The 20,595-nt window shown below is 41.6% G+C and overlaps 1 protein-coding gene across 1 annotated transcript in view; it reads left to right on the top strand.

Moving 5' to 3' along the window:
- wdr59 (WD repeat domain 59) overlaps positions 1-20,595 on the top strand; it is a 300,882-nt gene that overhangs the window by 197,775 nt on the left and 82,512 nt on the right. Inside the window, exon 21 of the mRNA XM_039763605.1 lies at positions 6,117-6,229. Coding sequence (XP_039619539.1) covers positions 6,117-6,229 — 113 coding nt within the window. The remainder of the gene's footprint in view (positions 1-6,116; positions 6,230-20,595) is intronic.

Raw genomic sequence — 20,595 nt, 5'->3', positions numbered from 1 at the left:
CCAAAGTCGCTCTCCATGGCCTCTCAAACTCCTCCCATGCCCGAAGTTTTGCCTCAGCAACAACCGGCCGCGTTCGCTTGGCCTGCGGTACCTATCAGCTGCCTCCAGAGACCCACAGGACAAAAAGTCCTATAGGACTCCTTCTTCAGCTTGACGGCATCCCTCACCGCCGTGTCCACCAACGGGTTCGGGATTGCCGCCACACAGGCACCGACCACCTTGCGCCACAGCCCGTCAGCCGCCTCAACAATAGAGGCACGGAACATGGCCCATTCGACTCAATGTCCCCACCTCCCTCGGGGCGTGGTTGAAGTTCTGCCGAGGTGGGAGTTGAAGCTACTTCTGACAGGGGACTCTGCCAGCCGCTCCCAGCAGACCCTCACAACACGCTTGGGCCTACCAGGTCTGACCGCATCTTCCCCACCATCGGCCAGGTGGTGATCAGTTGACAGCTCCGCCTCTCTTCACCCGAGTGTCCAAGACATATGGCCGCAAGTCCACGACATACCACAAAGTCGATCATCGACCTGAGGCCTAGGGTGTCCTGGTGCCAAGTGCACATATGAACACCCTTATGCTTGAACATGGTGTTCGTTATGGACAATCCATGACGAGCACAGAAGTCCAATAACAAAACACCGTTCGGGTTCAGATCGGGGCCATTCCTCCCAATCACGCCCTTCCAGGTCTCGCTGTCATTGCCCACGTGAGCATTGAAGTCTCCCAGCAAAACGAGGGAATCCCCAGAAGGTATGCCCTCTAGCAACCCTCCAGAGACTCCAAAAGGGTGGATACTCCAAACTGCTGTTCGCATATGCACAAACAACAGTCAGGACCCTTCCCCACCCGGCGGAGGGAGGCCACCCTCGCCCACCGGGTAAACCCCAATGCACAGGCTCCAGTGGGGGCAATAAGTATGCCCACACCTGCTCGGCCCTCACCGGGGCAACTCCAGAGTGGTAGAGAGTCCAGCCCCTCTCAAGGAGATTGGTTCCAGAGTCCAAGCTGTGCCGAGGTGAGTCCGACTATATCTAGCCGAACCTCTCACCTCGCCACTAGCTCAGGCTCCTTCCTCTTCAGAGAGGTGACATTCCACGTCCCAAGAGCCAGTTTCTGTAGCCGAGGATCAGACCGCCAAGGTCCCCGCCTTCGGCCACCACCCAACTCACACTGCACCCAACCTCCTTGGCCCCTCCCATAGGTGGTGAGCCCATGGGGAGGAGGAACCACATTACCTCTTCGGCTGTGCCCGCCGAGCCCCATGGGTGCAGGCCCGCCACCAGGCGCCGCCATCGAGCCCCACCTCCAGGCCTGGCTCCAGAGGGGGCCCGTGACCAGCGTCCGGCAAGGGAAAACGCGTCCAAGGTTTTATTCTTCATCAGAGGTTTATTGAACCGCTCTTTGTCTCATCCCTCACCTAGGACCAGTTTGCCTTGGTGGTTCTACCAGGCATAAAGCCCCGGACAACATAGCTCCTAGGATCATTGGGACACGCAAACCCCTCCACCACGATAAGGTGACGGTTCAAGGAGGGGTATTTAGTCATTTTTATGAGGAAAATTCCTATGGTGCATAGAAAGAAAGAAAATGTTTTTTTTTTGTTTTTTTTTTTTAAATATACTTTTTATTAAACATTTACAATCAATACAGAAAGCATCAAAAAAGTTATTTCTTATATAACTTATGACCGTATACTCTAACATAGTTTCATAGTAATTAATTCACAATAGAAAAACACTCATTAACAATTTTACAAATTGCATTTGTTACACACCACAGTTCTATAAACGTCTATAAATTGCTGGTCATCTTATAAAACTCATAATGTAAAAGGTTTTGTGTTTTTAATTGTGCCGTAAAGAAACCCACCTAGTGAGACTCTGTATCACACTTAATCTTTGCCTTTTTAGTCACATAAATGGCAAGATTAGCCTAGCCCAATAAACAGTTTGCTAACCTGCCAACATTCTTTTTTCTCTCAAATTTGCAGCACCGTAGATAAAAATATGTTCATTAACACTGGAATCCCTGAAGCCTATGAAAATATTCATAACTAGCCAACCCGCGGCGTACCATACGCCGCATAATCAGGCTGGTTTTTTAATGATTTTTAAGCACAGGGAGAAAATTAACATTTGAAAAATCGGTAATGTAATAAATCAGCAAGAAAAGCAACATTTTAACAATGCACGGAACGACCCAACACACAATCGTCTGTGACTGAAAACTGGCGGACCGCCATCGCTCATGTGCCCACCTCCAACTCGTCACTTGAGTCATTGTCGTCTTTGCACAGCCCAGATGCACCTGTAACTCACGAAGACTTTCCGTGTTCCTGCAGGAGCATCTAAGAAGACGCTCGTTTGTCACGGATGCGAATTGCTGTATGTAGCGTGTAAAACAGTTTGCTATGGTGCACGCGGTCGTGCGTCGTAACCGAAAACTCGATTTTTAAAGACTGCTTACTTCATTGTGTTTTAACCTCAGTTGTAAAGGATTGTTTTAAGGATCCCATGAGATACCCCTCGCAAACCATTTTACACGCTGCATATGGCGATTCACCTCCGCGAGAAACATGCCTCTATGAACGGTCAACATGGCTCAGAGGTGCCAAGAGTTGGTGGGTGTGGCTCCTTCCTGCGTGCGCCATAGGTGTCTTACTTGTCGGCAGCTCAGTGAATCCACGCCCCTTCCGGCGTGCTTTCCATGGTTGTCTTGACTTAGTGAATTATATATATAGATGCTGGGCTACCTTAAATTCCCTTGCACCTCCTCATCAGTGTCTTTGTTTTGCAAATGTGTTAATCTGCACTGGCAGCAGGCAGCCTGCTTGCTTATCCCTTACCAAGGTAGCTGAAGTTGGACACAAAATAAAGTGAAATAGGAGATCCTCTAAACTCACACTTTTCTGAGGTTTTAACATGTGAGGAAGTAGATAACCTCCCAGCAGTAAAAGGGACTACAAAGGAGGCACTGAGTAATTTGGAAATTATAGAGGGTAACATACTGCTTAGATTACACAGGCTAAAATCAAACAAATCACCATGACCAGAAAATATTTACCCTCGAGTCCTTAAAGAGGTTAGCAAGTACATATATAATCCCTTATTGCCTATTTTAGGAAGTTACTACACACTGGGGAAATTCTGAAGGACTGGAAAATAGTAAATGCTATCTCATTATATAAAAAAAGATCCAAGCAACTATAGGTCAGTAAGCATAACATGCATCCCAAGTAAATTAATGGATGTAAAATTATTTAGGATACGATTGAGCAAGTTATTGTTTTTACAAGTTACTGAGTTTTACTGAACAGACAGCATGGTTTCAGAAGACATAGGTCATGTTTTACCAACATGCTGGAATTCTGTTAGGATGCAATACAATCAGAGTGGATATGACCAAAGTGGAGCATATGATATCATTTATCTTGATTTTCAGAAAGCATGATTAAAGTGCCACATAAGAGATTGGGCATCAAACTAAAAGAAATGGGAGCTCAGAGTGTTGTTTATAGAAGGGAGCAAAATTGGCTCAAACACAAAGAGTAAGCAGTGGGTTATGGTGCAAGGAACCCGTTCAATATTGGCCCACATTAAGACTGGTGTTCCACAGAGGTCAGTGCTAGGGCCGCTGCTATTATTATAATATATAAATAATTTGGATAGGGGTATAAGTAAACAAGCTAGGTGTATAATCTAGAATCCATTGAGTTGTTACAAAGGGACTGAGACAGCATACAGGTTTGGGCAGATTTGTTGCAGATGAGATTTAATGTGAGTTAAGTAGAAAGTATAAAATGTAGAAAGTAAAAATGTTAGGTTTGAATACACAATGTAGGATCTGAAGATCAAAAACGTACACCTTATAAGAAGGATTTAGGAGTTGTGTGAATTCAAAACTATCAACTGGCAGAGAGTGTTCAAAAGCCATTAAGAAAGCTGACCGAATGTTAAATTATATAGCACGATGTGTAGGGTACCAGTCCAAGGAGGTCCTGCTCAAGTTTTGTAATGCACTGATGAGGCCTCATCTGTAGTACTGCATACAGGTTTAGTCTCCAGGCTACAAAAAGGACATTGCAGTGCTGGAAAGAGTCCAGAGAAAAGCAACTAGGCTGATTCCAGGGCTACAGAGGAATTATGAGGAAAGATCTGAGACTTTCCAGTTTAAGCAAAAGAAGATTAAGAGGCGACATGATTGAAGTGTTTAAAATTAAAAAGGGAATTCCATTAGTGGATGAAGACTCTTATTTTAAAATGAGTTGATCAAATACATGGGGACACAGTTGAAAACTTGTTAAGGGTAAAATTTGCACCTATAAATACATTATATTAGGAGTTTTTTTCACATAGAGAACCATAAACACATGGAATAAGCTACCTAGTAGTGAGTAGGACTTTAGAGACTTCTAAAACTAGACTTTAAGTTTTTTTTAGAAGAGTAGTAAGTAGATAGGAGTGCCGATTTTTGTTGTGTTGAATGGCATGTTCTCGTCTAGATTGCTGTAATGCTCTAATTGGCATATCTAGGTTTGCTTACTGAATATGGTTGTGTATGTAAATGTGTACAGTATTGGAATATGGATTGGAGACAGTGGCACTGACTAAAAAACAGAAGACAGAGCTGGAGGTGGCAGAGTTAAACATGTTAAGATTTGCATTGGATGTGACATGGATGGACAGGATTAGAAAGGAGTACATTAGAGGGTCAGCTCAGGTTGGACGCTTTGGAGACAAAGTCAGAGAGGCGAGATTGCATTGGTTTGGACATGTGCAGAGGAGGAGTGCTGTGTATATTGGGAAAAGGATGCTAAGGATAGAGCTGCCAGGTAAGAGGAAAATAGGAAGGCCTAAGATAAGGTTTATGGATGTGGTGAAAGAGGACATGCCGGTGATGGATGCAACAGAGCAAACTGCAGAGGACAGGAAGATTTTGAAAAAGATGATCTGCTGTGGCAGTCCTTACTGGAGCAGCCGAAAGAAGAAGAAAACTAGAATGCCAATACATCCAGAGCTATTTTTTGTCTTGTGCACATTTTTCCTTGGGAAACCTATGCCCTAGGACCTGAGAAACAGAAATTAAGTAAAAAGGTTGTGTTCTGCTACTGCTGCTAAAATTATTTTTTTCTACAAATAAGAGCGTAAAAGTATTATGGGGCTTCAGCAAAGTACTTAAATTATGAAGTAATCCGAAGTTCGAAGTACTTAAATTATAAAGCTGACAAAGCAGGAATTAAACAGCAACCCATTGATTTTTGTTTGTGTTGCTGTGTTGCACTGCACCACCACGCACGATAAAACCTTACCCAGCACCCCCCTGCAAAAGCATACAACACTAAAAGTTCTAACTTTGATGTATGAAAAGTTTAGAATCTGAAAGAAAGTTTGAAGATATTTTTGGGGTTGAATACTTTTTCAAGGCACTGTAAATGATGAATATTTTGGATTTGTGAATAAAGTGTTGTTTGCTCTATTTAGTTGGTTTGTTGTGTCATGTCAATATTACCTACTGTTTATTTATTACATACTTCATATCATAGTAATTAAATTGATTTCACTTTACCTTTTATTTGTACAGGATTCAGGGGTTAAATGCGTTTAGTGTTGGCAGTGCCATAAATTTTAAACTGTTACTTGTGCTTAATATATTCAATGGGACCACAAAACGTTTAATTTTTGGAGATTGCTACAATTTATGCAGTTTTCTGGTCATTTCTCTGCAAATTCTAAAAAAAATATATATATATATATATATATATATATATATATATATATATATATATATATATATATATATATATATATATATATATATATATATATATATATAGTTGGGGTCCTTTGGGGTAAGTAGAGGGTGCTGTTGGGAGGAAGCTCCCCCGTGAGAGAGAAGTTCCAATTTAGTTGAAGGTGCTTCCTCACTATAGTGCTGATGCAGTGGAAGTACTCCCAGTCCAGGTTTAAATAATCCCACCACCTTACTCAGGCGATTTGGAGTCGGGAGTGGAGTAGGACAGTGTTCGTCTAGGAAGAGTTTAAGGGAGGAAAAGGAAGGAAAGAAAAAGGTACAGTAGAATGAGGTGGATTATTTTAGGATTGTTTTCTTTCTTTCAGGTATGGGCTTTAGCTGCTGCAGCTACAAGCACTGACTTATGTCCTGACCCTGACCCTGATATTGGCACACCATGGGCACAACATCCGTTTGGACGACACCTTTTGGAAACACTGTGAGTGTCAATTTACTGCAAACTTCAACTTGTCCAAGTGGCCTATATTTAGCTAGCCTTCCAATTCCACACTGCCTTAATCCAGGCATAGGACCTTAAGAGGCCAGTGCCTCTCTTAGCAGCCTTGGTTGTTAACCTTCCCCAGACAAGTCACTAGCCCACTGCTGGGCACAGTAAAGTATGTACCCTCACTCACTTGCAAGTCTTTGGGATGTGGAAAAGCCATGTTAACTGCACTGTTAAGGCACCAGGATTTAACCCCAGTTTCTTAGAGGCCTGAGACAGCAGATTTAACCACAAACCCAATAGAAAACAAAAGTTTCAAAATAAAATAATTTATCAGTTTGGAGAAAATGAGGTCACAGTGATGGCTAAACACATTTTAGGGTTGCATTTTCTTCAGTTTAATTCAGTAGCTACTATTACAGCTAGAAGGCAAATGTAATCCTTTTTTGAATCACAAAGGCCAAAGAATATGATGTAAACCATCACAGACTGAAAGTATGATTGGAAATTAATATGAAGAACAATCTCTTCATTTACGAATCCTTCAAATACAACTTACAATTGCTTACTTTATATTGATATTTTTCCTGTTGAATGTTTCTGTAACTGAAGCATAAGCTGATCATTTTAGCCTTCCAATAACTCTTGCAATTAACAGCTACTATTCTGTGAAAGAGGCATAATATCTTAAATTTTTCTTAGCCCTGAATTTAAATATATGCCCAATGGGCCATAACTGATTCCACTCCTTAAGAAGCAACCTAATTACGTAACCAAACCAATTGATTCCTCTGTATCTAAAGAAAGAGGGTTTTTTCTCTCAGATCATTATGCATTATTGTATTCCTCACTGTTTAAAAAAAGACAATTTAGCAACACTTCCCGGGAACCTAATCATTTATACCAACAACCTACTTCTTTCAGTCACTTCCCAGTGTTTGTGATTACCTGTAAAATGAGAATGTAAGATATAAAGCTTTGTCACATCACAACCACCATCATGTACAAAACTCAGTACTGTGGCCTATGCACTGGTCATTTGAATTGCCCCAATGTGTAAAGAGGAAAATTAGGTCAAAGGCACAATGCCATGTGGAAATACATACTGTATATTCAGAGTAGGATTGCACCCTGGCCTTTAAAAATCACAAAAAAAAGACAAAACATGTATACTCCATTTTAAACAGATTTCAGCTTAATTCCAGTTTTTCAAACTTAAGTGACACAGCATAAATACACAGACTAATTGGCATTCAGTAACACCTTCTACAAAATCCCACAAGGTACATGATTATAAGCTTTCTGTCCACCTTAATAAAAGTGTCTGTGTGTCTGTCTGTGTTTCTATCTGGTTGCAATGTCTTTGTCATTCCAAAAGATGGTCCATCACAAACATTTTTAGTAGTAAAATGCATTGCATTTGTCATTCCAATAGATGGTACATCACAAACATTAACACTGTTTTTACAAATTCCATGCCAAATGGCTTATGTCAGACATATATGTATTGCATGGTGCACATCAAACGTTAAAGCTGAGGTCTGTGTTTTTTTTACTTACTGTAGATTTCAACTCATCTTAGACGGGTAACACAGCTACCAAGTCTATAAAACATATATAAACAAAAATGGCAGATTCCTTAGGTGTAGTTGGAAAAAGAAACCAGGGTGGAATCCATATTGTACTTCCTGTTTCACATTTTTTGGGGGTCCTGGGAGAAGGTGTGTGTGTAGTATCCTGGCATAAGCATTCACAGGGAGGGTGAGCACCCGTAGTAACTGAAAAACAGCTCTTACACCTGCCACCTCGGTGTATTAGTTTTGAGATATTATTACTGACATCCACACAATATCGCTTTCAATTTTTCTGTACATATCTTATTCATATATGACATAATATCACTGAGGAATGTATAAATTACTGCAGTAACCTAATTTACAGGAATAGAGATGCTTCCTGTATTCACCAGTCTTAGGAGTTCCTCAGATGATTCAGAACAGCCTGGGAGACTCCCCACAACCTCCTCTCCTTCAGAGGTTAAATTTTCCAGAACCTCTTTTATTTTATTCCCAAAAGACATTCTCCATAGTCTGACCAAAATCCTCAGAGTTATGTGGGTTTTTCTTTTGGGCCATTGTGCCTTCTTGATTAGTTTTTACCACTCAGTCAAGTAAAGGGAGCAAATAAAGGGAACATAATTATTTAATGCAACTTGTGTGAAACTTCTACGGTACTGCATACGTAGAAGACTGCTGTATAGAGTAGTTCCTCTGCTTTAATCTGTCATTGATTGAATTTGCTTCTGAGAAATGAACATAGTATGTTCTACTATGAAGTAAAAGTTTTTCAGTATGAAGAGATGTTGTCCACTCCATTATACATTAGAATTACTTTGACAAAATCTCATTATGTGATATGTCTTCCTCTACAGAGTGCCTGAAATCTTAGCAATGTATGTAATTCAGTACAGAACATAAAACAAAATCTGAGTCACAATTCACAATAATTAAACAAATTCTTCCTTCTTCTTTCTTCCGCTGAGTGTTGTCCGCTGCCTCCCGACTGTGACTTGTCCATGTGTGGCAGCAGGCTCCTTTTTAAACTAGCCACAAGGATGCTTCCAGTATCGCACCATATCTTCCTGGAAAGACATTCTGGGCCATGAAGAAAGTATGGAGGTCCTTGCCCGACAGCGCCTTCTATCGGCCCATAGGGAATCCCACAGGGCTGTATTTCTGAACTCCATCTCCAAGGCACTCCTGTGGTTGTCCCCGCTAGGTTACCATATGAGGACCACTCCCACCTGGCGTATGGGGATAGAACAGCTCCCTAGTCTTGGCTTCTGCTTGTCCATTTATTTAAACATACTGGTGGGTACAAGTTGATTTCTTTGTACATCGGCAAATCGGGTTTGCATCATCATGCTGGCCTCCTGTCTGGGTAATGAAACAGCTTCTGATCCGGCCTAGATGTACGTTCTCTTCCTACAATACTAATTTTTTTTTCCCCATCAACACAGGATAGAAGTACATATAGACATGGTGCTAATTGTCTTTAAGCAAACCAGAAAGTAGTCAGGGTGGGTTTTACTTAATAGTATAGGGCTTGTTTACACACATGCACACAAACACACACACACACTTATATCTCTATGGTAAAAGAAAATCTTGAGACGAAACTATTGCCAAGAGATTTTTTCAAGTCCCGCCCTCCTCTCAACCGTTTACGGTTAACAGCCCACGCCCATGGTCCTCTCACCTCTCATTCATGTGAAAGCTTTTCTCAGACACAGTTCCTGTGCTCTCAGCTCTTATAAATTTTTATGTTTTCCTCACTTTAAGTTCCCAGTAAAAGAAGACTTATTATGTCCAAATCTGATTGAAGAATTTCATCCCGAAGGGTTATCAACAGGAGAAATGAGTACACAGGCAATCCTAGCACCAAGAAACGATGAAGTCAAGCGAATTGACGTGAAAATTGTTGATCGGTTACACAGCAATTTGGTTAAATCTGTATCAATAGACTATGCTGAAACAGTTGGTGGTGATGGTATGGAAGATCAAAACATTAACTTATGATATCCCGTAGAATATCTACAACCATTAACACCGTCCACTCTTCCACCGGCCGAATTACTGTTGAAAGAAGGATGTATCGTAATGCTATTGCGTAATTTATGTATGAGTGATGGGCTATGCAATAGGACAAGATTAGTTGTGTTCAAATTTGGTCGAACAATTCTGACATGTAAAAGTTTAACAGGTGACAAGAAAGATAATGTAGTACATCTTCCGCAGATAGCATTAGACACTAAAGGAGATCTTGATATGCCATTCATGTTAAAATGTTTACAGTTTCCCGTTAGAATAGCTTTTGCTATGACAATTAACAAATCACAGGGACAAACATTTGAAAAAGTCTATTTATTAAAAAGAAAGAAATGATATTCATTCACGGTTAGTTATACATTGTGTTGTCACGATGTAACTCCAAACACGGAGTCAAAATTCAAAGTAATATTGACGAACGTTAATTCCAAATATTGTTTTTACTGAAATTTTACAGTAAAAGTGTAAGTTTAAAAAGTATTTGCGTGTTAATTTCACAGCTAAATAGAACGAAAACATGTAATGCAACGAATACCTCTAACGCAACATGAAACATAATTTTCTTTCAATTCTTTTTACATTTTACTATTTTTTACAATGGTTAATTACTCGCTGTAAATAGTTCTATTATGCATATGTAACAATTACCATGAAAATAACAATTTGTTTAAATTGTACATCCGTTTCCCCATACGCAAGCAGCAGAGCCTCAAAGTTTCTAGCGCGTAGCAACCACCCGGGGGTCGACGAGCAAAGCAAGCAGGGGGCAGAGCCCCCTAGTGTGTGTGTGTGTGTGTGTGTATATATATATATATATATATATATATATATATATATATATATACACCTGTATATATATATATACCTGTATGTATGTGTATATATATATAGTGGAACCCGGCCAGGATGCCCCTGCTGCATATGTTCCGGGGGAGCAACCATGGGCAACTCAATACCTCTCCCAGGATGCTTGGTGGCAGCCTCCCTGGCCGGCAGTGATCCCTCAACCTCCCGCAGGGCTTCATGGGAGATGGAGTCTGCAACAGACTGGTTGAGAGTTGGGGTGGCTGCATAGATTCCACAGCCCAGCTGGACAACTCTACAGCCTGGACAACTTTACAGCCCCGCCCGAATTTGCAATCAGATGCAGGTGATCAAACACCTGGAGCACTTCTGGGTGGGCTATAAAAAGGGCCAGCAGCCACCATTCGGGGCCAGAATTGGGAGGAAAAGAACGAGGTTGCCTGGGAGGAGTGGTGGTGCCAGAAGAAGGGTTGGTTATTTGATTAAGTGCTTGGGACTATGTTATGCCTGTGGGGTTCACGAGAAAGACGTGCCCCACAGGGGAAGAGTGTTTGGTTTGGGTTACTGTGCTTGGGACTGTATTGCCTGTGGGGTTAATGGGGAATACGTGCCCCACAGGTGAAGAAAAATAAAAGTCTTTTGGGTTTGACACGTGCCTCAGTGTGAATCTGTGCCAGGTCGGGCGCCTATATAGCGCCTTTATTTCACTATATATATATATATATATATATATATATATATATATATATATATACACACACACACATATATACACACACACAGTGGAACCTCGGGTCACGACCATAATTCATTCCAAAATTCTGGTTGTAACCCGATTTGGTTGTGACCTGAAGTAATTTCCCCCATAGGATTATATGTAAATACAATTAATCCATTCCAGACCGTACAAACTGTATGTAAATATGTTTTCTTTAAAGATTTTTAAGCACAAAAATAGTTAATTACACCATAGAATGCACAGTGTAATAGTAAACTAAATGTAAAAACATTGAATAACACTGAGACAAACACCCAGGCTCCCTGGTCAGCAGCTCTCTTGCTCTCAGATACACGCACTTGCGCTCTCTCTCTCGCTCTCTCTCACCTGTGCTCGCTCTCTCTCTCTCCTGCGCTCGATAGATCTCTTTTTCTCCTGTGCTCGCTCGCGCTCTCTCCCTCGCTCCCTCTCACCTGCGCTTACTCGCTCACTCTCTCCTGTGCTCGCTCGCTCGCGCTCTCTCTGTCTCTCACCCCTGCACCGGCTTTCTCCTCCTGCTTCCTGCCTTCTCCTGAAACCTCCCGTTCTTTCTTGTTCTCTTCTTTTTCCCTTTAGCCGACTCATGCTTCAATTTATGAAGAGGCGTGGTAGTCGTGGCAATCTGCAGCTCCTGGGAACAATTACGGATGCGGACCGCTTCTCACCTGTGCGCTTAGGTGAGAAACGCCCACATCACAAACTCCTCAGGAAACTCTTCGGCCAGACACCACCACGCCCCCTCGCTAAGCTGTGAGTGCAGTGATTATTTATTGAAACTGGCCTTTTTGACGGGAGCTGTGGACCCGCTATACCACAGTAGGAAGCTGGGTTGAGAGGAGGTTACAGTTTTGAGGGAGAGTCCCACTGTGTGATGCACCAAGAACAATGTACAGTACAGGGAGAGACTGAACACGTGCAGAAATCATCGGCACATACAAACCGGAAGGGGAACTGGCTTGTTCATCAACCGAGTGTGTGGTCGTGAACAGAGGCAAAAGTTTGGCAAACTTTTTGGTCGTAACCCGATTTGTACATTTTCAGAGGCGTTCGTGAACTGAGGTTCTACTGTGTATACACCCAATACCCCCCGAGCACACTGACTTAGCCACCTCTACCCCCCAACGTAATTTTTTGCTATATATTGCCTTTGATTCTTGTAAGTCTAAGCATTACCCTCTGATGAAGACCCCAGGCAGGGGTTGAAAGCTCAGGAATAAAAAACTTCTTTTGATACGTGATTCATTTTCTCCCTTTTTGGATCTCCAGCTGGAAATATGCAAACCGTATCACAGACCTTCTCTTCCATATATATATATATATATTGTAAGAAGATGCTATATAGTGCCTAAGCCGACACAGATTGGACACTGGAGGCACGTGTAAAATATCCAGACTTTTATTTATCTTCAGCTGGAGGGCACGTCTTCCCCGTAATCCCTCCAGCCACAACACAGTCTCAAGCACTATTACTCCCCAGTAAAGCACTAGCACTTTCTTCTCCTTAGCACCATCACTCCTCCCTTTCATAGGTCACCTGGAAGTGCTCCAGGTGTTTGATCACTGAGATCCGGCGGTACTTTCAGGTGTGATGAATCTGTTACCCACACAGGCTCAGGAGTCCCAAACACAGCACCCCCTGGCAGTACCTGCGGGACCCAACAGGGCTGCACCCAACTCCAATTCCCAAGGAGCCCTGTGGGAAACCGAGGCACTACTCCAGCCCAGGGGGGCAGCCATCTAGCATCCAGGGGGAGGTATTGCACTGTCCAGGGCTGCTCCCCCCTGAATATAGTTTGCAGGGGTGTCCTGGCTGGGCATGAATGCCAGCCAGCTGCCACAATATATAAGACCTCATGAGGGTGACCCAAGGGCCCCATGTCCTCTAATGGGCCCTGAGCTCAATGCCCAGCAGCATGCAGCTCGATTGGCATTTGCCATAGAATACCAGAATTGGCAGATGCACCACTGGTGCCCTGTGCTTTTTACAAATGAGAGCAGGTTCACCCTGAGCACGTGACAGAAGTGAAAGGGTCTGGAGAAGCCATGGAGAACATTATGCTGCCTGTAACATCATTCAGCATGAGCAGTTTGGTGGTGGGTTAATGATTGTCTGGGGAGGCATATCCATGGAGGGTCACACAGACCGCTACAGGCTTGACAAAGGCACCTTGGCTGCCATTAGGTATCAGGATGAAATCCTTGGACCCATTGTCAGACCCTATGCTGGTACAGTGGCTCCTGGTGCACGACAATTCCTGGCCTCATATGGTGAGAGTATGCAGGCAGTTCCTGGAGGATGAAGGAATTGATACCATTGACTGGCCACCACACTTTCCTGACCTAAATCCAATAGAACACCTCTGGGACATTATGTTTTGGTCCATCCAATGCCACCACATTGCACCTCAGACTGTCCAGGAGCTCAGTGATACCCTGGTCCAGATCTGGGAGGAGATCCCCCACAACACCATCTGTCATCTCATTAGAAGCATGCACCGATGTTGTCAGGCATGTATACAAGAACACAGGGGCCATACAAAGTGCTGCGCATAATTTTGAGTTGCTGCAATTAAATTTTGGCAAAATGGACTAGCCTGCCACATAATTTTTCACTCAGATTTTTGGGGCGTCTTTGAATTCAGGGCTCTGTAGGTTGATCATTTTCATTTCAATCAAACGATGTGGCGTCCTTTCGTTCCTAACACATTACCCAGTCTATATCAGTATAGATATCCAGGAGGATTTCTTTTTCCCATTGAGATCTGATGTGTTTTCAAAGTGTTCCTTTAATTTTTTTGAGCAGTTTATATATATATATATATATATATATATATATATATATATATATATATATATATATATATATATATATATACTGTATATATATATGTGTATATATATATGTGTGTATATATATATATATATATATATATGTGTATATATATATATATATATAAACTGCTTTGTCAAGCCTGTAGCAGTCTGTGTGACCCTCCATGGATATGCCTCCCCAGACAATCATTAACCCACCACCAAACTGCTCATGCTGAATGATGTTACAGACAGCATAATGTTCTCCATGTCTTCTCCAGACCCTTTCACTTCTGTCACGTGCTCAGGGTGAACCTGCTCTCATCTGTAAAAAGCACAGGGCACCAGTGGTGCATCTGCCAATTCTGGTATTCTATGGCTTAATGCCAATCGAGCTGCATGCTGCTGGGCAGTGAGCCCAGGGCCCATTAGAGGACATGGGGCCCTTGGGTCACCCTCATGAAGTCTTTCTGGTTGTTTGGTCAGAGACATTCACACCAGTGGCCTGCCGGAGGTCATTTTGTAGGGCTCTGGCAGTGCTCATTCTGTTCCTCCTTGCCCAAAGGAGCAGATACTGGTCCTGCTGATGGGTTATGGACCTTCTATGGCCCTCTCCAGCTCTCCTAGAGTAACTGCTTGTCTCCTAGAATCTCCTCCATGCCCTTTAGACTGTGCAGGGAGACACAGCAAACCTTCTGGCAATGACACGTTTTGATGTGCCATCCTGGAGAAGTTGGACTACCTGTGCAACCTCTGTAGGGTCCAGGTATCGCCTCATGCTACCAGTAGTGACACTGACTGTAGCCAAATGCAAAACTAGTGAAGAAACAGTCAGAAAAGATGAGGAGGGAAAAATGTCAGTGGCCTCCACCTGTTAAACCATTCCTGTTTTGGTGGTCATCTCATTGTTGCCCCTCTAGTGCATCTGTTGTTAATTTCATTAACATCACAGCAGCTGAAACTGATCAACAACCCCCTGTGCTACTTAACTGACCAGATTAATATCCCATAAGTTTCATTGACTTTATGCTATACTCTGATTAAAAAGTGTTCCTTTAATTCTTTTGAGCAGTATATATATATATATATATATATATATATATATATATATATATATATATATATATCTATACTAATAAAAGGCAAAGCCCTCACTCACTCACTCACTCACTCACTCACTCACTCACTCACTCATCACTAATTCTCCAACTTCCCGTGTGGGTGGAAGGCTGAAATTTGGCAGGTTCATTCCTTACAACTTCCTTACAAAAGTTGGGCAGGTTTTATATCGAAATTCTACGCGTAATGGTCATAACTGGAAGCAGTTTTTCTCCATTTACTGTAATGGAGATGAGCTTCAACGCCGTGGAGTTTCGTGTGACATCATCAAGCCTCCCACGTAATCACGCAGTATATAGAAAACCAGGAAGACCTAAAAAAAAGCGCTCAAGAAAACATGCATTATATAATTGAGAAGGCAGCTAAACAATAAGAATCGAGCGAGTGACATATACAACCATATTCATGAGTTCTGCTACTTCGGAAACAAAGCATGATGTAAACCTACACTTTAAATTAAGTTCATAGACAGGCTGCCGCTGGCGTTTGTAATTTAGTGCCTGCCCATATACGGCCGTCCGTCAGCGCAATCCAATAGCAAACTGCCACGGGTAAATATTCACGGGTGAAGGACTGTGCTTATGGAGAGGAAGATGAGATGGTCAGGGTGGTGTTTGACACAAACTCAGCGAAACTGTGAGAGAAAGTTTTAAGTGCCAGGACTAAGGTAACATTAAATACAGCCATGGACATAGCAGGAGATGGCACCAGCACAGCTGGGAACCTTCGATGCATGTACACCGAGCTGCTCACGTGAACTGACGAGTGCACAGATAAAAGCAACAGTTCCAAAGAGCGCTGAACAAAACCGACTACACAATTGAAAAGGCAGCAAAAATATGAAGCGCCTCATACATACAAACATATTCATAAATCCAACTACTGCGGAAACAAAGCACACGTTGGAAAAAGTCAATGTCCCGCTAAAGGAAGACAGTGTAAAAAAAACCCGTGCATGCAGTGTGTCAGGTCTCAGATAAAGAAGAAGACGAGCTGTTTATTGATGCAGTAAGAAACGAATCGATGAATGAAACCTGTCATCTTTACAACGATTGACAAACACGGAATGTAACTTGAACACAACACATCCTACAAATACAAACCTGATTGAAAGAAATAATGATAATCTAATCCTTGATGACCGCAACACTCAGTAACACTCACAAAACAAATACTGTATATTGACAGTCATGTTACGTTATTTTTAAAATGTTCCCTTTTCTTTTTCTAGCTTTTTTAACACACTACTTCTCCGCTGCGATACGCGGGTATATATATATGTATATATATATAACCCGATCTACATACGATCTACATAACAAAACAGCACACAGGAGTCGCCTCACTGATGAGCACCTGCAATCCATCCTGAGAATCTCCACAACACAGAACCTCACACCAAACAGAAACGAACCTGTGGCCAAAAAAAGATGCCAGGCGTCCAGCTCTAAAATGACATATGAGCAAAGACAACTGAATGATTTGATTTGTTATTGCTGAAAGGAACACATTTTATTTATATTTCCAGGTTTTGTTATGCAGCATGTTCATATTTGAATTTGTATAATTTTGACAGGATATATTTTATGGAGAGCAAAATCTTTTGGGATATTTAAAATCTAAGTTTATTTTTTATAAAATATAAAATTACATAAGAGTAAAGAAATTTGAATGTTTGTTCTTTTAATGTTTACTTTATTTCTAACTTGTATAATTTAGACAGGATATATTTTTATGGAGAGCAAAATATTATAAGTTGTTTAAGGTTTGAGTTGATTTATTCAGGAATAATATTCCTGTCTGTTTTTACCATTCCTACCAAAGATATTTCTGTCGACTAAATAAAAATTCCTTCTATTTAAAATTTAAATAGAACTTGAACAAATACGATAGCTCATAATATCCACGCAGACTTGCACTTAAGAGCGGGAGTTATCCGTTTTAACAAGCAGCGTATTGCACTGATACGAAATAGCTGTGTGTGTATATATGTAGATATGTATGTATATGTATATATATGTTTATATATGTGTGTGTGTGTATGTATATATATATATATGTATTTGTGTGTATATATGTGTATGTATGTATGTATGTGTGTATGTATATGAATGTATATATATATGTAGATATATATATGTATGTATACAGTGATCCCTTGCTGTATCGCGCTTTGAATTTCACGGTTTTTATATGTAAGCATATGTAAATGTATATTGCTGATTTTTCGCTGATTCGCGGATTTCTGCGGACAATGGGTCTTTTAATTTATGGTACATGCTTCCTCAGTTTGTTTGCCCAGTTGATTTCATACAAGGGACGCTATTGGCGGATGGCTTAAAAGCTACCCAATCAGAGCACGTATTACATATTAACTAAAACTCCTCAATGCTGTAAGATATGCCTCCTGCGCGGTGCTCGATTGTTTGCTTGTCTCTGCCTCTATCTCACCCTCTCTGACATTCTCTGCGCCTGACGGAGGGGGTGTGAGCAGAGGTGCTGTTTGCACAGAAGCTGTTTGCCTAGTGGATACAGACGCTCCTCTAAGAAATGCCGCTTTATCGAGGTGCGTCCAAAAGCACACATTGATTTTTTGATTGTTTTCTTTAATCTCGCGCTCTCTCTCTCTCTGACGTTCTCTGCGCTTGACGGAGGAGATGTGAGCAGAGGGGCTTTTTGCACAGAGGCTGTTTGCTTAGAAGATATGGACGCTCCTGTAAAAATGCTGAAAGGCTACCTTTGCATTGATCCCTTCATTGCCGCTGCTTTATCGCGGTGCTTGCATACTTAAAAGCGCAACAGCCCTATTGATTTTTCATTGTTTACTTTACTCTCTCTGACATTCTCCGCCTCCTTACGCACTTTGAAGAGGAAGATATGTTTGCATTCTTTTAATTGTGAGAAAGAACTGTCATCTCTGTCTTGTCATGGAGCACAGTTTAAACGTTTGACTAAAGGGTGTTATTTCATGTCTAGAGGGCTCTAATAATGTTAAAAACGATTTAGAAGGTCGTAAACAGGTTTTCTATGCTCTAACTGCGAAAATATTAGATTTATAAATAAAGAATCCTACTTCGTGGAAATTCATTTATCTGTCTGGAGCGGATTAACCGCGATAAACAAGGGTTTACTGTATAACTGTGCGGAGAATAATTATAAACAGTGTGGGAGAATTTCAAAGGGCTTAAAATATATAAAAATAATCATACAAACATATATGGTTTCTACTTCGCGGATTTTCACCTATTGCGGGGGGGTCTGGAACGCAACCCCCGCGATCGAGGAGGGATTACTGTATATGTGTGTGTGTGTGTATATATATGTGTATATGTATAGATATGTATATATATATATATGTTTGTGTGTGTGTGTAAATATATATATATATATTTATATTTATATATGACAGCAACACTCATCACTCACAACAGTGACAAAACAATTACATTGACAATCATGTTACGTTATTTTCAAAATGTTTCCTTTTCTTTTCATTGCTTCTTTAACATTAGTACTTCTCCTCTGTAAGCCGGGTATTTTGCTAGTATAGATATATATATACAGTGCATCCAGAAATTATTCACAGCGCATCACTTTTTCCACAATTTGTTATGTTACAGCCTTATTCCAAAATGGATTAAATTTATTTTTTTCCTCAGAATTCTACACACAATACCCCATAATGACAACGTGAAAAAAAGTTTACTTGATATTTTTGCATATTTATTAATAATAAAAAAAACTGAGAAAGCACATGTACATAAGTATTCACAGCCTTTGCCATGAAGCTCAAAATTAAGATGAGGTGCATCCTGTTTCCCCTGATCATCCTTGAGATGTTTCTGCAGCTTAATTGGAGTCCACCTGTGGTAAATTCAGTTGAGTGGACATGATTTGGAAAGGCACACACCTGTCTATATAAGGTCCCACAGTTGACAGTTCATGTCAGAGCCCAAACCATGCATGAAGTCAAAGGAATTGTCTGTAGACCTCTGAGACAGGATTGTCTCGAGGCACAAATCTGGGGAAGGTTTCAGAAAAATTTCTGCTGATTTGAAGGTCCCAATGACCACAGTGGCCTCCATCATCCGTAAGTGGAAGAAGTTCAAAACCATCAGGACTCTTCCTAGAGCTGGCCAGCCATCTAAACTGAGCGATTGGGGGAAGAAGGGCCTTAGTCAGGGAGGTGACCAAGAACCCGATGGTCACTCTGTCAGAGCTCCAGAGGTCCACTGTGGAGAGAGGAGAACCTTCCAGAAGGACAACCATCTCTGCAGCAATCCACCAATCAGGCCTGTATGGTAGAGTGGCCAGACGGAAGCCATTCCTTAGTAAAAGGCACATGTCAGCCTGTCAGTCTGGTTATTTTACACCGATAACTGTCGGCCGCCATATTGAACTTTCCAACGTCACCAATTTTTCTAACTTCACGTGTAGGTAGAAGGCTGTCACCATCTTCATGAAATTTGGTAGGTGGCTTCCCTGTGCTAACCAAAACCGATGTACGTACTTATTTCGGTGGTATTGATTTTTCCAAACGTCACTAATTCTCCAACTTCCTGTGTAGCTAGAAAGCTGAAATTTCGCAGGCTCATTCCTTACAGCTTACTTGCAAAAGTTAAGCTGGTTTCATTTCGAAATTCTACGCATAACGGTCATAACGGTCAACAACGTCCGCCATTTGAACTTTCTTATTCATGGCCCCATCTTCACAAAGTTTGGTAGGCGGCTTCCCTGCGCTAACCGAAACCAATGTACATACTTATTTCGGTGGTATGATGCCACTGTCAGCCGCTATATTGAACTTTCCAACGTCACTAATTCTCCAAGTTCCCGTGTAGGTAGAAGGCTGAAATTTGGAAGGCTCATTCCTTATTGCTTACTTACAAAAGTTAAGCAGGTTTCATTTCGAAATTCAACGCATAACGGTCATAATGGTCAACAACGTCCGCCATTTGAACTTTCTTATTCATGGCCCCATCTTCACAAAATTTGGTAGGCTGCTTCCCTGCGCTAACCGAAACCGATGTACGTACTTATTTCGGTGGTATGACGCCACTGTCGGCCGCCATATTCAACTTTCCTACGTCATTAATTCTCCAAATTCCCGTGTAGGTAGAAGGCTGAAATTTGGCACTAATTTCGGTGGTATGATGCCACTGTCGGCCGCCATATTGAAGTTTTCAACAGTCTTTGTTACTTATGGGCCCATCTTCAAGAAATTTGGTACGCAGGTTCTCAACGCTAACTAAATCCTACTT

This window comes from Polypterus senegalus, chromosome 9 (genome assembly GCF_016835505.1).
Source record: "Polypterus senegalus isolate Bchr_013 chromosome 9, ASM1683550v1, whole genome shotgun sequence".
NCBI classification, from domain to species: domain Eukaryota; kingdom Metazoa; phylum Chordata; class Cladistia; order Polypteriformes; family Polypteridae; genus Polypterus; species Polypterus senegalus.
This window is presented reverse-complemented; position numbering and strand designations above follow the sequence as displayed.